The sequence below is a fragment of the Notolepis coatsorum genome (genome assembly GCF_963971535.1).
Source record: "Notolepis coatsorum genome assembly, chromosome: 19".
Lineage (NCBI taxonomy): Eukaryota > Metazoa > Chordata > Actinopteri > Aulopiformes > Paralepididae > Notolepis > Notolepis coatsorum.
Window position 1 is genome coordinate 58,528,700 of NC_140183.1, and position 18,177 is coordinate 58,546,876.

An 18,177-nucleotide genomic window follows, 5' to 3' on the forward strand; every position below is an offset into this window, starting at 1 on the left:
CCACATGCCTCCTCTTCACCTGAGAGCGAGAAGTTTCACTGGGAGAGCGTAACACGCACAGAGGTTCACGCGCTATCTCCCCCAGATCCCCTCCCTGCTGAACAGGTGCCCTCGACCGACCAGTAGGAGTCGCTGTTGCAACGACCAGGACTCATAGCCCACCGACTTCCTTGTGCATGACAGTATAACGTGTTTTTTATCGATCAAGGTGAGAATGAAGGAGATCTTTATCTTGTATTTCTTTCTTTTAGATTTATTAAGAAGTTGGAGCACTCATGGAAGGCCCTGGTGCACGATGGGGTAAGAACCGACCGTACTGATTGATTGATACTCCTCCTACACACATGTGAATGAATGAATGAATGAAAACTTTATTTAACAGATTGCAGAATGGGTACAATACAGTACGGCTCAATACACACAATTGTTAAGGGGATGCAGACATGAGAAAGACGTTTGTCTTGTTTACATCAGGGTCCCCCATTTTCAATTCATATAGAAATTGTGTCTTCACCTCTTGTGCAATTTGTTGCCATTGTTTTGGTCACCAGATCTGTAAAGACGTTGAGTAACAGTCAGATTCCAGGCCAACACCCACAGACACAGTTCCTTCAAATGTATCTGCCTCCGGTTGCAGAAGGGATGTACAAATACTGGTATCTGATATTGTGCCAATACCAAGCTTAAATGTATCTGACAATTTTCCCAAATACTGGTACCAATAGTTTTTGCTTTGAATCTCAAAATTCAAAGCAAAAACGATTAAAATGTTCTGCACATATTTGCCACATAGATTTGATTTTATTGATGGATTAAAAACACACAACAAGGATCCAAAGGATAACATGAGAAAGAGTAAAACCCTTATTTCCGTCATGGTCCCAGGGCTGTTAGGCCACAACAAAAAAACACGACAATAACACAACACTCATACATTTAAAACATTATAAGACTAACCTAACGCTAAAATTGTATACCCCACAATAACTAAAAACTGACAATAACACAAAACTCATACATTTAAAACATTAAAAGACTAACCTATTGCTAAAATTGTATACCCCACAATAACTAAAAAACTGATTGGAAACCCATTCAAACTATAGGGGGCTATTCTTCTATTCTGTCCATGAGCCACTTCCTGACGCTTCTCTTGAAGCTGTGGAGGCTCAAGCTCTGCTTGATGGGGAGAGGCAGCTTGTTCCAATCCTGGGCTCCAGAGAAAGTAAGGGAGCATTGGCCCAGTTTCGATCGGAAAGAAGCAGGCTTCAGGTTTGCTATGCTTGCTCTAGTTCTGTGGTTGTGGGATTCGTTGACCGGGGTGAAGTAGTTTTGGAGGTATCTAGGGGACCTTTGGTTTATAATATTGTGCACTATGTTCAGTCTGAGCTGGGTAACTCTGGCCTCTATAGGAAGCCAGTTTAGCTCCTGGAAGTGACTCCTCCCTATGTGGGTGCGAGGGCCAAGACCCATTACCACCCTTACTAGCTTATTTTGGGAAACCTGAAGCTTCTTTTTTATGTTCACTGACAGGCCCTCGAACCACGATACGCTACCATAGTCAAAGTGGCAGAGTACTAGGCTATTTGCTAATAGCCTGAGGCTATCTCTGCCAAGGAGGTTGGCTTTCCTAGCTAGGTACCTGGTGCGGGCGTTGACTTTGCCCAGTACTTGGGAGGCCATAGCCTCCCCATCTAGGCTCCCGTCTATCATACAGCCTAGATACTTCGCTTTTTTTTTTGCTGTTTTAGGGTTACAGCTCCTAGCTGGATATTAAACTCCCGTGCTTTCCTGAGCTTGGGCTTGGAGGCTAATAGTACTGCCTCTGTTTTACCTAGGTGAAGAGAAAGCCTGTTGTCCGAAAGCCACCTGCTGACCCCTGCAAGTTCTTCACCTAGCATCTGTTCTAGTGTGTTCTGATCCTTGTGTGAGACTAGCAGGGCTGAGTCGTCTGCAAATAAAAACAAGTTACATGAGCATGCTGCTGACATGTGATTTATGTACAGTAAAAAAAGGAGAGGTCCTAGCACGCTTCCTTGTGGGACCCCACATACAATGGGCTTGGCCTCTGACATAGTGCCACTGACCTCGACCCGCTGCACCCTATCAGCAAGGTAGGAAGAGAACCATCTGACCACTGTCTCAGACATACCCAAGGCCTTAAGCTTGGAGAGCAGTATGTCATGGTTCACTGTGTCGAAAGCCTTCTGTAGGTCTAGAAGAACTAGCCCACACAGCTTACCTGAATCTATCTCCCTCCTGATACTGTCTGTAAGATAAAGAAGACATGTTTCAGTAGAGTAAGACTTCCTAAAGCCGGATTGGAGGTCGTACAGGAGGTCATGGCTGCTTGCATATTCCTGGACTTGTTCATGGACTATCTTCTCTAGGACTTTGGATAACTTTAGAGGCATGTTAGATCTCTCTAATGGAGAAAATGTTTTATTGTTTATATCAATAGGGTTGGGTACCATTCACATTTGGAACCGGTACTGGTACCAGTTCCTGGAATTTGGTATCGGTACCCAATGGTACCTTTTTTTGGTACTTAACTCTCTCTGTAATAACAAAACATTTTATTTCAGTTTTAACTTCAATATTGTTGTTTATTTAGAACATTTTGTTATTTATTGTTGTAGCACACCACACAAAATAAATTGCACAATCATGTATTCACATGATTGCGACTTTGGGTCTTTGAAAAGCGCTATACAAAATAAATGAATTATTATTTATTATTATTATTGTGTTTTTAAATGTTTAAATATCAACATTATCTGGCCATCCTCAGTAAATATTATCAAACTCCTCTGACCTGGTCTGGTCTTTCAAAGTACTGATTGATCTACCAATGTAATTCGGTCCGTACTAGGGCTGGGCGATATGACGATATTATATAAATATCGGGTACAGTTCATTAACAATACACTTTTTCAACGTATCGTGGATATCGTGATGTTTTGCCCAATAGGATTGTGTCGCGTCAATCTGGTCCACACGTTACTCGTTCATATCTCAGCCCGTGTTGAGATATGCCCATTCCGCGGTCTGTTAATAAAGTTTTCAATCAGACAGATGTATGGAAAGGCTTTTATTATAACATTCGTTGAGGTAAAATCATTATGGCTCATTTAGTCATCCTGTGGTGAGAGAGGGTGCTGTGGTCTCCTACTAGTCGGTCGCGGGGAGCTAATGTAAGTAGCTTTGTTGATGTCAGCACACCGGACATTCAGGAAGTAAAAGACTAATAGAGCTTGCCGATTGGTGCTAAGAACAGCAGGGCGGGTGCAAGCGGTGTGACGTAATTGGCAGACTCGACTGTCAATCAAAATTATTCTGTTGTCCGTCAGAATGAATGAATGAAAACTTTATTAACATATTGCAGAATGGGTACAATACAGTACATGAGGATGAAGACCAGAAAAAGACTTTCGGCTTTTTTACATAAGGGTCCTCCATTTTCAATTCATCAAAACATTTAGAGACATACAAATATACAGTAGTTTCATAAAAATGCTAAAATGCTATTGATTGATTGATTGATTTAAAACTTTATTAACATATTGCAGAATGGGTACAGTACAGCTCAATACATACAATTGTTAAGGGGATGCAGACCAGAGAAAGACTTTTGTCTTGTTTACATCAGGGTCCCCCATTTTCAATTCATCATATTTCATATCTAAATCATATAATATCTCATTGCTAAATATATGCAATATATTATAATCTAATAATCCAATAATCTAAATCAAATATATAATATAAAAATGCTAAATGCATGGGTATTTTATTTTGTCTTTAATGTTAGCTTGCAAACTCAAATACTGTCTTGGTAAGCCTCATAATGAATCGTTTGGGGTAAAAAAGAAAAACATCGTGATGTGTATCGTGTATCGCCGAAAGGTCAGAAAATATCGTGATATCATATTTAGGCCATATCGCCCAGCCCTAGTCCGTACCCTTTAAAAGTACCAAGTTCGGTACCTAATCCTATATATCATGACATGCAATGACTCCAAACTAATGTCCATACTGTTCAGTGAAAGTAACACTACTTGATATCAGCTGTAATGTTTATGACTCTGAATCTGAATCAGTGGTGAAACAGTTGTAATGTTTATTATGACTCTGAATCTGAATCAGTGGTGAAACAGCTGTAATGTTTATGACTGAATCTGAATCAGTGGTGAAACAGCTGTAATGTTTATTATGACTCAGAATCTGAATCAGTGGTGAAAAAGCTGTAATGTTTATGACTCTGAATCTGAATCAGTAGTGAAACAGCTGATATGTAATGTTTATGTCTGAATCAGTAGTGAAACAGCTGATATGTAATGTCTATGACTGAATCAGTGGTGAAACAGCTGATATGTAATGTTTATGACTGAATCAGTGGTGAAACAGCTGATATGTAATGTTTATGACTGAATCAGTGGTGAAACAGCTGATATGTAATGTTTATGACTGAATCAGTGGTGAAACAGCTGATATGTAATGTTTATGACTGAATCAGTGGTGAAACAGCTGATATGTAATGTTTATGACTGAATCAGTGGTGAAACAGCTGATATGTAATGTCTATGACTCTGAATCTGTATCAGTGTTGCTGCGTCCCCAGTTTGTGTTCTAACTGCTTACCTCCTCTCTGCAGGACACAGTGTCGGTGCACAGACCTGGTTTCTATGCAGAGCGCTTCCAGCAGTTCATGTGTAACACTGCGTTCAAGAAAATACCATGTAAGTTATGAGTTATGATGTGTCCTGTCCTGGAGTATATAATGTCCTGGAGTATTGTACTGTCCTCCTGGAGTATTATAATGTCCTGCAGTATATAATGTCCTGCAGTATTATAATGTCCTGCAGTATTATAATGTCCTGGAGTATTATAATGCCCTACAGTATATAGTGTCGTACAGTATTATAATGTCCTGCAGTATATAATGTCCTGCAGTATTATAATGTCCTGGAGTATATAATGTCCTGGAGTATTATAATGTCCTGCAGTATTATAATGTCCTGCAGTATTATAATGTCCTGGAGTATATAATGTCCTGGAGTATTATAATGTCCTGCAGTATTATAATGTCCTGGAGTATATAATGTCCTACAGTATATAGTGTCGTACAGTATTATAATGTCCTACAGTATATAATGTCCTGCAGTATATAATGTCCTGCAGTATATAATGTCCTGCAGTATATAATGTCCTACAGTATATAATGTCCTACAGTATATAATGTCCTGCAGTATATAGCAGTATATAATGTCCTGGAGTATATAATGTCCTGCAGTATATAATGTCCTACAGTATATAATGTCCTGCAGTATATAATGTCCTGCAGTATATAATGTCCTGCAGTATATAATGTCCTGCAGTATATAATGTCCTGCAGTATATAATGTCCTACAGTATATAATGTCCTGCAGTATATAATGTCCTGCAGTATATAATGTCCTACAGTATATAATGTCCTGCAGTATATAATGTCCTGCAGTATATAATGTCCTACAGTATATAATGTCCTGCAGTATATAGCAGTATATAATGTCCTACAGTATATAATGTCCTGCAGTATATAATGTCCTACAGTATATAATGTCCTGCAGTATATAATGTCCTGCAGTATATAATGTCCTACAGTATATAATGTCCTGCAGTATATAATGTCCTGCAGTATATAATGTCCTACAGTATATAATGTCCTACAGTATATAATGTCCTGCAGTATATAATGTCCTACAGTATATAATGTCCTACAGTATATAATGTCCTGGAGTATTATAATGTCCTGCAGTATATAATGTCCTACAGTATTATAATGTCCTGGAGTATATAATGTCCTGGAGTATTGTACTGTCCTCCTGGAGTATTATAATGTCCTGCAGTATATAATGTCCTGCAGTATTATAATGTCCTGCAGTATTATAATGTCCTGGAGTATTATAATGCCCTACAGTATATAGTGTCGTACAGTATTATAATGTCCTGCAGTATATAATGTCCTGCAGTATTATAATGTCCTGGAGTATATAATGTCCTGGAGTATTATAATGTCCTGCAGTATTATAATGTCCTGCAGTATTATAATGTCCTGGAGTATATAATGTCCTGGAGTATTATAATGTCCTGCAGTATTATAATGTCCTGCAGTATTATAATGTCCTGGAGTATTATAATGTCCTGGAGTATATAATGTCCTACAGTATATAGTGTCGTACAGTATTATAATGTCCTACAGTATATAATGTCCTGCAGTATATAATGTCCTGCAGTATATAATGTCCTGCAGTATATAATGTCCTACAGTATATAATGTCCTACAGTATATAATGTCCTGCAGTATATAGCAGTATATAATGTCCTGGAGTATATAATGTCCTGCAGTATATAATGTCCTACAGTATATAATGTCCTGCAGTATATAATGTCCTGCAGTATATAATGTCCTGCAGTATATAATGTCCTGCAGTATATAATGTCCTGCAGTATATAATGTCCTACAGTATATAATGTCCTGCAGTATATAATGTCCTGCAGTATATAATGTCCTACAGTATATAATGTCCTGCAGTATATAATGTCCTGCAGTATATAATGTCCTACAGTATATAATGTCCTGCAGTATATAGCAGTATATAATGTCCTACAGTATATAATGTCCTGCAGTATATAATGTCCTACAGTATATAATGTCCTGCAGTATATAATGTCCTGCAGTATATAATGTCCTACAGTATATAATGTCCTGCAGTATATAATGTCCTGCAGTATATAATGTCCTACAGTATATAATGTCCTACAGTATATAATGTCCTGCAGTATATAATGTCCTACAGTATATAATGTCCTACAGTATATAATGTCCTGGAGTATTATAATGTCCTGCAGTATATAATGTCCTACAGTATTATAATGTCCTGGAGTATATAATGTCCTGGAGTATATAATGTCCTGCAGTATATAATGTCCTACAGTATATAATGTCCTGCAGTATATAATGTCCTGCAGTATATAATGTCCTGGAGTATATAATGTCCTACAGTATATAATGTCCTGCAGTATATAATGTCCTGGAGTATATAATGTCCTGGAGTATATAATGTCCTGGGGTATATAATGTCCTGGAGTATATAATGTCCTGCAGTATATAATGTCCTGGAGTATATAATGTCCTGCAGTATATAATGCCCTACAGTATTATAATGTCCTACAGTATTATAATGTCCTGCAGTATATAATGTCCTACAGTATTATAATGTCCTACAGTATTATAATGTCCTACAGTATATAATGTCCTGGAGTATATAATGTCCTGCAGTATATAATGTCCTGCAGTATATAATGTCCTGCAGTATATAATGTCCTACAGTATATAATGTCCTGCAGTATATAATGTCCTACAGTATATAATGTCCTACAGTATTATAATGTCCTACAGTATATAATGTCCTGCAGTATATAATGTCCTGCAGTATATAATGTCCCGCAGTATATAATGTCCTACAGTATATAATGTCCTACAGTATATAATGTCCTGCAGTATATAATGTCCTACAGTATATAATGTCCTACAGTATATAATGTCCTGGAGTATTATAATGTCCTGCAGTATATAATGTCCTACAGTATTATAATGTCCTGGAGTATATAATGTCCTGGAGTATATAATGTCCTGCAGTATATAATGTCCTGCAGTATATAATGTCCTGCAGTATATAATGTCCTGGAGTATATAATGTCCTGGAGTATATAATGTCCTGGAGTATATAATGTCTTGCAGTATATAATGTCCTGCAGTATATAATGTCCTGGAGTATATAATGTCCTGCAGTATATAATGTCCTACAGTATTATAATGTCCTGCAGTATATAATGTCCTGGAGTATATAATGTCCTACAGTATATAATGTCCTGGAGTATATAATGTCCTGGAGTATTATAATGTCCTACAGTATTATAATGTCCTGCAGTATATAATGTCCTGCAGTATATAATGTCCTGGAGTATATAATGTCCTGCAGTATATAATGTCCTGCAGTATTATAATGTCCTGCAGTATTATAATGTCCTGCAGTATATAATGTCCTGCAGTATTATAATGTCATGGAGTATATAATGTCCTGGAGTATTATAATGTCCTGGAGTATATAATGTCCTGGAGTATTATAATGTCCTGGAGTATATAATGTCCTGGAGTATATAATGTCCTGGAGTATTATAATGTCCTGGAGTATATAATGTCCTGGAGTATATAATGTCCTGGAGTATATAATGTCCTGGAGTATATAATGTCCTGGAGTATTATAATGTCCTGGAGTATATAATGTCCTGGAGTATATAATGTCCTGGAGTATTATAATGTCATGGAGTATATAATGTCCTGGAGTATTATAATGTCCTGGAGTATATAATGTCCTGGAGTATATAATGTCCTGGAGTATATAATGTCCTGGAGTATTATAATGTCCTGGAGTATATAATGTCATGGAGTATATAATGCAAATTATTTATTTGTTCTTCTTTGAGGCGACTGACCTGACCTGAACTTATTATTATCTTGTAGATTCTGTTGAGGAAGCCCTTTTTTGGTTGCCGCAAACAATAGCTTAGATCTCACACGTTGGGGAGAGCCAAGAGCCCCCACCCTCTCTACTCCGCGCTCTCCCAGCTGGCCACGATGAGCTAATTTGACCTACATGTACCTCGGATATAATGTCTTCACTATTAAACCTCTATTGATCGTGAATATCCGTCTACGACATAATTGAGGAGTTAGTTTCCACCACAATTGATAATTGAGTGAAATCTCTTGGTATGATACAGTGTTGGTTGGTGTCCTCGGTTGATGCCTCCATGATCTCCCCCCCCCTCCCCCTCTCCCTCAGTGAAGCCCTCTCCATCTAAGAAGAGTCGCGGTGGGGGTCAAGGAGGGCTCAGGAGGGCCCCCACCCTGGGTGCGCCCACCCCCCTGTACCCCCCGGGGAGCGACTCCAGACTGGTCTACCACAGCCACTACAGAAGCACAGAGACGGACGGAGACAGTGGTGAGAGATATTCCTGACTTCTTTTCTTGTATCGATATATATCATGATATTAGGTATGGATACTAACACGTTAGATTATCCGATCAATGGAATGATCTGCTCGCTAATGAAATCGACATTTTACTTTTTTAAATTGATATAAGATAAGATAAGATATTCCTTTATTGATCCCCTTGGGGAAATTCAGGGGAAATTTCATATTAATATGTGAAATCATTTTGTGTAATATCTCACTTAACACTTTGACTGCCGGAAAACGCTTTAGAGCGTCATTCCCGGCCATGCTCAAGTTGCCGGAGGACGCTGTACAGCGTCCTTATATCAATATTTCAAAAATCTGCGATCGGATTCATATTTCCCCTCCGCTGGCCTGAGATCCACCAGGAGGACCCACTGAGCTCTCTGGCGGTTCAGGAGCGCCATCTGGTGGCCGATCGGCGCAATCGCCAAACAGGAAGTGCTATGGAGGTTGTGCTGGTCGACCATATTACTTCCGGGCACTCTGTTTGGCTCACGGGACTCGATCTCGACACAATACATAGCGATCGATTGCCAATAACTCGATAAACAACATGATTTGGACATATATACTATTATACAAGCTGGAAATGGACCCGATATTTCTACATACCATAATAGGTAAATGACTGTTCCACGCTCATCGCCCAACGGCGCGAGGAGGATACGGTAAGATTCAGTGTTATTTTTGATCGTATTCCATATAAACTGTTATGATGAACATATCACCCACACTAGATGAATGATATAACGCTGCCCACGGAATTATAAACGATCCCCCGCCCATCCGGTCATCATCAGATCATACGTAGATCATTCTAGAAGTACGTCCAATTGAAATTTTTTATATCGCCCCGATTGCCATCAAACTGTATTTCATCATCAATATAATGCATTTGGGGCTATATATCACGTTCTGGAGAAAGCTGCAGAAAGAGATGAAAACATACTTATACATTAGACCATACTTTACTATGAATATGTGAATGAAAAAGTTTAATGTTGCTACACAATGAACAATACATATAGGACTTTGAATGGGCCCTAATAATGGCAATGTAGCAATAGAATTTAAAAAGTTATAGCCATGCAAAGAAGGGGTACTTCTCCATAGACAAATAGAGCCGGCAACCTATGGTATATAATGAATTTAACCCATGGCACCCAAAGTGTTAATATTTAATTCTTTTTTATTATTCATTTTAATCTAACATGATTCACAATACAAAACAAACAACTCGCAATACTATAAGAGAGATATACAATGAACATTAAATATTACAAACGCTATAATATGGCTGTCGCGGTATGACATTTTCTCACCGCGGTTTTGTGTGTGGCTCATGACTGCGGGATGCGGTGGTAAAACACTTTTAAATTATTTTTTTAATTATTATAATTTTTTATATATATTTTTTTTTATTAAGACATGCGAGTTTACCCGCGATCGCGATAAGAATTCTAACGTTGTAGAAGCCCCGAAACTATTTCAAACATGTTTGATAATCTATCTTATTTGTCCCTCATTTCGGCAAATGATACATCTGCTTGAGCCAGTGTGCCATATCCCATCCTGAGGCACAACCACGTCACGCATCGAGGAGAGTCACCACTGCGGTGTTGCTAACTAACGTTAGAAGTTTACCGGGTCGACATATGGCTGACCACCTCGCGTAATAGTTAAAAGAAGCCATTCCCACCTTTATACAGATTCCCCATCCCTGGATACAAATCCGACTGACTGGTGGAAAGTCAATTGCGGTTCTTTGCACTCAGGCATGCAGTCGGGCAGACCGGACTTGGTGCCGAGGACCCCTCCCCTGGCGGGAAGCTCGGCTGACGGCGAGGCCAACCTCTCCACCTCGTCACTAGGCAGCACGGGGCTCGCCTCCTCCTCTCCTCCGCTACGGTAAGACATCACTCACGGTGTTTCCAATGTGCTTGACGTGGCCACCAGGCTGTGTGGGGGGGGGGGGCACTGTTACTCAGTGGGAAGTAGAAGTGGGACTGTGCGTGTGTGCGTTACCTGTTGCCTCTGTGTGTAGCTTGGAGCAATTTTTTTGCATATAGCACTGGTGCTACAGATGTTGATAGTTGTAGCACAGGCCAAAATCTTGTAGCACGAGTATAAAACTTCTCTAAAATCTCTAAACAACCACAAGTAGTGCAGTTCATCACTTACATAGGTATGTGAATGGCAAAGGACATGAATCTTGCATACAGGGCACACAAAATCCAATCCGCTTGTAGTACTCCTTGAATAAGATCATCACACACACACACACACACACACACACACACACACACACACACACACACACACACACACACACCATTGCATTAATCAGAATTACAAGGAACTCTGCATACCCTTGTTTCACAATAAAAAGTGCTTTATAAATAAAATGAATTATTATTATTGTAAATAACCCCATGAAAAGTTTATTATTTTTATGGGTAATTAATAAAAACCTGCTTCATATTTGTGATGTTACTGGTTTCAGTGTGTGCCTAAAGTTATAAATGTGGTTTATAGAGATCTATGTCAATTAATGTTTATGTATATCCGGGACTTTTGTAAGTCGCTTTGGATAAAAGCATCAGCTAAATCACTAAATGTAAATGTTATTAGAAGAATTGATAAGAGGCCTACTACAGAGAGTCAGGAAACATGGAAGAGTACAAGACAACAGTCTACACTCTGTGCAAGGCTGTTAAACTTGCGAAAAAGACACAGAATGACACAAGAGGCTTATGGCAGGGACTGAGGACGATAACTGACTACAAAGTCAGCGCCCCCTCAATGGGGAGCGCCGACGCCTCCCTCGCGTCCCTCTAGTGACGTCACTGGCGCGTCGGCTGTTGTGGAGGGGGGGGGGGGGGGGGGGGGGCATCCGCGCGGGGGCGGGGACGCTCTCTCATTGACGGTACACAGTGTGAGAAGAGCATTTATGCAGGTGAACACCAGAAAGGCTGCTGGCCCAGATGGAATAACAGGACGCATACTTAAGTCCTGTGCTAATCAGCTAGCCCCTCTGTTCACCACCATATTTAATCGATCCCTGAAGGAGTCCGTGGTCCCTGCCTGCTTCAAGATGTCCACCATTATCCCAGTACCAAAGAAACCCTCCCCAGCAGGTCTCAATGACTACAGACCGGTGGCACTCACCTCTGTGGCCATGAAATGTTTCGAGAGGCTGGTCAAGGATCACATTTGTGCCTCCCTCCCCAGTGATATGGACCCTATGCAATTTGCATACAAGCCAAACAGGTCCACTGACGATGCGGTCTCCCAAGTACTGCACAGCACCCTCTCTCACCTGGACCGTCAGAAGGGGGGCTATGTGAGACTGTTGTTCATTGACTACAGCTCAGCGTTCAACACCATAGTCCCCACCAGACTGGTGGGACAAGCTGATCGAGCTACGTCTGAGCTCCGCTCTGAGCGCCTGGATACTGGACTTTCTGAGTGAAAGGCCCCAGGCGGTCAGGGTGGGGGGTCAGACCTCCAACACCATCACCCTGAGCATCGGGTCCCCCCAGGGCTGTATTCTGAGCCCCCTGCTGTACTCACTATACACACATGACTGTGTGGCCAAGTTCAGCTCCAACTCCATAGTGAAGTTTGCGGACGACACAGTGGTGGTGGGGCAACAGCCTGCTCCTGAACATTGGTAAAACCAAGGAGCTGATCGTGGATTATAGGAGAGGACAGCAGGAGACACACACACCACTGAGGATTAACGGGGCTACCGTGGACAGGGTGAGCAGCTTTAAGTACCTGGGGGTCCACATCGCAGAGGATCTGACATGGACAACACGCATAGACTCAGTCGTAAAAAAGGCGAAGCAACGCCTCTACCACCTGAGACAGTTAAGGAAGTTCAGAGTATCTGGGAAGATACTCCAGTCCTTCTACTCCGGAGCTGTAGAGAGCATCTTGACTGGAAACATCACTGCCTGGTATGGAAACAGCACGGCACAGGACAAGAAGGCCCTACAGAGAGTGGTGCGCTCAGCCGAGCGTACCACGGGTATTGCACTACCACTCCTGCAGGTTCTATACAACAAGAGGTGCAAATCCAGAGCCTGCAGAATAATGAAAGACCCACACCGCCCCAACAACAGCCTGTTCATGCTGCTGAGGTCAGGCAGACGCCTGCGAACACCAGCTGCTAGGACAGAGAGACTTCGGCTCAGCTTCTTCCCCCAGGCCATCAGAGCCCTGAACACTGAACTCTCCACACACAAGCACACATGAGCACACACACAACACACACACTGTACACGCTCACACACTAGCAGCCACTTTAACATGAGCAAGCACACACTCATGCTGCACACGCCCACACTTATGGCCACTAAATAAGGAAAGGTCACTTTAAAAATAGTATAGTATAACCGGAGATTGTATAAATTAGCATGTACAGAAAGACACTACCAAAGGACCTAGCATGTCCTCCATGCTCTGTAAATAACTTATGTACATATACCGATATGCCATAACATGTTACTTGTTTATTGCACAATGTTACTTGTTTATTGCACAATGTTGATTCTATTATATGTTATTTGCACATCGTTGCGGGCAAGACCACCCGCATTTCATTGTATACTTTACTTGTATGCCGTGACAAATAAATCTCTTGACTTTACTTGACTTGACTACGGTATGTATATGTGACCTTTATTTTGAAAACCGTGTCGTTTGTTTGTTTACGTTTGTGCTTTTGACAGTGAAATGTTCAGTTCAACTTAGCTTGAAGGAAAGACGCTAATCAAAAAGGTTTAATGGACCTGTATGAGGCCATAGCTCTTACGGTGGGACTTTGATTGTTTATAGAAGAGGAATGTAATACTATGCAAAACGAGAAATAAACAGTGATTTTACCAGCAGTAGGTTTCCAGCCACTTTCATATACGGGATCCGTGACATTTATTATTATTACCTTATTTGCATATTGTCTCGTTATTAGATAGATTGATACTTTATTGATCCCCGGAGGGAAATTTAAGTAGCCAGTATTTAAGTATTGAAAAACGTCATAATAGTGGGCGCCTCACCTAATGCATCGCTGTGCTCTAGTTCCTGTTGTCCGATCAGCTTGTTTGTTGGCTTTCCATTTATAATGATTAGAACGTAGACCATTTCACATTATTTGTTAGAAGCGTCCGTGTCCCCGTCAATCATCACTGAAAGGTAGCGGCTTCCTCCAATTTCCTCCGCCAGGTCCGACTTCATTTCATCGGCTATGGTCTCTATCATCTCTCCACATCGGACATGGTTGTCATAAGATGGACTGATATCCGCTCTGTTCTTATTGCAGAGCAAAATTAGCAGCTTAAACGTATTGAAAGGAAGTTCTTCTTTGGCGATGCAATAGGCCACATTAATTTTCATCTTCACTTCACGGAGATGCAATTGAAAATACTGCTTCATTTTGTCATAGGCTAATTAGCTCTTGACTCGCTGAGGAAAATGGGATTGTTTGCTAGGAATTATGGGATTTGGTGTTGGATTTATGGACTCTACGCAGACAGGGACATGGTTTTTAATCGCACGATAGACTACAACTACCAAGTAGAATAGCGTGGCCGATCGATTCACTTCACATGCAATTTATTTTTCTCACACATGGGCTATAGCACGGGTGCTACTGCAGTAAATTCATTCATCGTACAGACCGATATTTCTGTAGCACGTGCAACATATATGTCGCACTGTACAGCCCTGTATAAACCCTAACCTCAGCCTCACTAACCTCTTTAACCGCCCCTTGCAATGCGGTGCATGAAGCGGTACATGAGATGCTAAGTTTTTTTCTTTAGTGAATCTCACATGTGAGTGACGAGGGAATGGAGCCGCAGGTGAGATGACTGAAAGCAGTGTCAAGACTACAAGCCCAGTTTGAACCTATCTGGTTGGTGGAAGGTCTCCTCTGGACCGTTAGTCGCCTCAGTACAGTGAGAAACATAATGTGCAGCATTTCCTTCCTCTTGTCTGTCTTTTCTCATACGTCTTTAGTGTCTCTGACTCATCTCTCTCTTCGCTCTCCGTCTCTGTCTCTCTCCCTCTCTCTGTCTCTCTCTGTCTGTCTTTCTCTCCCCTCTCTCCCTCTCCTTCTCTGTCTCTGTCTCTATCTCTCTCTCCTCTCTCCCTCTCTCTGTCTCTCACTCTCTCTGTCTCCCTGTCTCTGTCTCTCTCCCTGTCTCTCTCTTCTACCTCTCTCTCTCTCACTCTCTTTCTCTCTCTAGGTCTGTAGGGGTAGAAGTGCACAAATCTGCCAACACGGAGCAGGACCACGCTGCCTCCCACAGGTACCGGAGGCTCTGGATCCTCTCAGACTCTGAACTCTTAATGTGTTGTGTCTCCTCATGATCTCACTCTCTCACACATAACCGCTGAGTCACTTAATTGATTCTCTCTCTGCCCCTCCCCTTTTCTCTGTGCCCTGTCAGCGTGGAGGCAGAGGCGCTGGGCGACCAATCAGGCGAATTCTCCGGAAACGAAGATGTCGTTTCACTGTCTGACATCATCCCTGAGACGAACATCTGTTTTGTAAGTCTGAACTTCCTCTGACCACACGTACACACACACACACACACACACACACACAAACACACACACACACACACACACACAGAACTTTACCTATTACAAATGCAATGAATGCTTTCATTTGTAATTGTAAAGTTCCGTAATGTCACGTCAGCCGTTATAGTGCACTTTAAAACCCAGGGTCGATCCAAAGTGCTTTACAAGACAGGAATAGATCGATACATATCGCAATATCGGCATGGCTATGGAAAATCCAATCGATGTTCCTCATATTGGACTGCAAGTGTGATGTAATTTTTCACTGACATTCTCAAATATTTAAGAAATAATTTTCGTGAGAAACCTTGACTTTATTATTTGCTGTTTAGAATAGATTTAGACAACAATTATTAGTATCACGATCCGCAAAAAAGTAAATAAAGGCTCACGATATGATAACACAGCTAGACGAAAAATACACTGAATATGTATTGATAATGTTTTGTCCAGCCCTGATTGGGGACTAACTTTTACTGTCTTCCACAGTAAAAACAGAGCTGGAGTTGATCTGAAGAGACGAGGTGGGGGCTCTGGGAAAGAGACGAGGTGGGCGTAAGTCGGGATAAAGAGCGAGAGAGAAAGTCACGCATCCTCTCTGTTCCCCGGCGCTCTCCTAACCCATACATCTGCAGGGCAGGCTCTTATCTTTGCTGGGCTGACGGAGGAGAGGCGGAGTACAGCACTGCGGGGGCGGGGTGGGGGGTGGGTTGTGACGTAGAGGAGGAGGAGGATGAAGGTAGAAGGAGAGCGTGTGGTCGTCTCACACGGTGTGCTACGAAACAAATGGATCATACTACATCACCTGAGTCCCGAGTATCACTGAGCTCACTTACATTTGTGTCCACCACCACCACCACCACCACCACCACCACCACCACCACCCGAAGCCTCACTGTCCAGCGTGAACAGCTGAGGAGCGGGCGTGTGACCCCGGGGCGTGTGACCCTGGCCCGTAGAGGCAGGGTTTTGAAGTCGCGTCGCTAACGTGAGCTAAGACCCTCGCGTCGCGGCCGCTCTCCAGTCGTCCCTCTTCACCTTTCACAAGCCTTTATCGTCGTATTACGAAAGCGCCCTCGATGTTGACATTTAGACGGACGGATTTCACAACTTCCACCTTTTTGAATGCAGAGTCGGCCCTTTTTCTCTCCACGGGCGTGTTGTTGTTGTCGAGTGGACAGCGGCTGAACAGACCCTGACTAACGGCACGTTAAGGGCACACGCCCTGGAGTCTCGGAGTCTCGGGTGGGTGTGTGTGTTTTTTAATAACACAGTGTAAGTGGGCTCAGTTTTGCCGGTGACGCACAGACGCTAATGTTCCCTCGCATCACACGTTCACTGGCCTCCCTGTCGAGCAGAAAAGAGCCCAGACGTTATCGTCCGACCGGAGTCGTGTCGGAATTCCGACAGAGTTGACTCCGCAATCATCAATAATATGCATTTCTCTCAAATGACTTACCGATGTACAGTAATTGGAGTTTTAGAATGTGACATTTTAGGGGGGTTGGGTTGTACCAATCCTATATAAGGTCATAGTTTTCCATACCTAGTTTTGAGTGTTATTTTATTATTATTTTTTTTTTTTATTATTATTCTCTCTTCTCGGCCCCCCCCCCCCCCCCCCCGCTGCAAAGGTCCCATCAAGACGGTACCATTGTAGAATGTCCTCCTTACATAGAATGTGTGTCACAGAAACGGTGGACAGTATGCGTATGCTAACCTCCCCCCTCACACACACGCACGCACACACACACACACACTCGGCACCAACCAACGTCTCCCCCTCTGATCTGACCACATGTGCCAAAGTAATGAATGGGTTCTACTGTTGGAGAGAGAGGGAAAAGGTCGAGAGGATGATATCGGAAACAGACCGATAATCACAACCACCATATGTAGACCCGTCATCCCCCACCCACACACACACCTCATCATTTGAATGCCTGTGCCTTTACACTATATGTCTCGTCTCTTTGTGTCTGGTGCTAGTTTTACCGAGAATACTCTTTACGCGAGTGTGATTTCTCTCTCTGAGTCGTCTTCTGTCCTGTTAAGCCCACACGTCGCTACGACCCACTGAACTGCAGAGCGTACACCTGAGATGCACCTGAGATGCACCCGAGATACACCTGAGATGCACCTGAGATACACCTGAGATGCACCTGAGATACACCTGAGATGCACCTGAGATACACCCGAGATACACACAGACCCGCCAGCCGCATTGGGCGGAAGGATGCAGGTTCTCAAAACTTCAATGCATTTTTAATGAGTACACTACTATAATACAGCTATAATACAGCTCTGTGTATCTGTGGAGTATTCTATCGCAAACACTTCTGTACTACCCCATATACACAAGTTTATTATCCCTATAAATAATAAACAATTATCCATTTCTGCTGGTTACAGAAATGACCGTCGTATCCACTCTCGGACCAAGTATGATTTTAACCTTGTGTATGACTAGCCGGGATTGCTTCTATGTAGTCCTGAGCACATTTTATATGTCTGTAT

At 42.0% G+C, this 18,177-nt stretch overlaps 1 protein-coding gene across 2 annotated transcripts in view; it reads left to right on the forward strand.

Annotated features, from left to right (window-relative positions):
- Window positions 1-16,389, forward strand: part of pip5k1ab (phosphatidylinositol-4-phosphate 5-kinase, type I, alpha, b) — a 43,216-nt gene extending 26,827 nt beyond the window's left edge. The window contains exons 10-16 of one of the 2 annotated variants that reach the window (XM_084336070.1): window positions 252-300; window positions 4,655-4,739; window positions 8,889-9,047; window positions 10,842-10,974; window positions 15,321-15,383; window positions 15,525-15,624; window positions 16,150-16,389. In XM_084336070.1, coding sequence (XP_084192196.1) covers window positions 252-300; window positions 4,655-4,739; window positions 8,889-9,047; window positions 10,842-10,974; window positions 15,321-15,383; window positions 15,525-15,624; window positions 16,150-16,152 — 592 coding nt within the window. In that variant the 3' untranslated portion in view covers window positions 16,153-16,389. The remainder of the gene's footprint in view (window positions 1-251; window positions 301-4,654; window positions 4,740-8,888; window positions 9,048-10,841; window positions 10,975-15,320; window positions 15,384-15,524; window positions 15,625-16,149) is intronic. The other variant, XM_084336071.1, reaches the window with a different exon arrangement.
- Window positions 16,390-18,177: the final 1,788 nt, after the last annotated feature.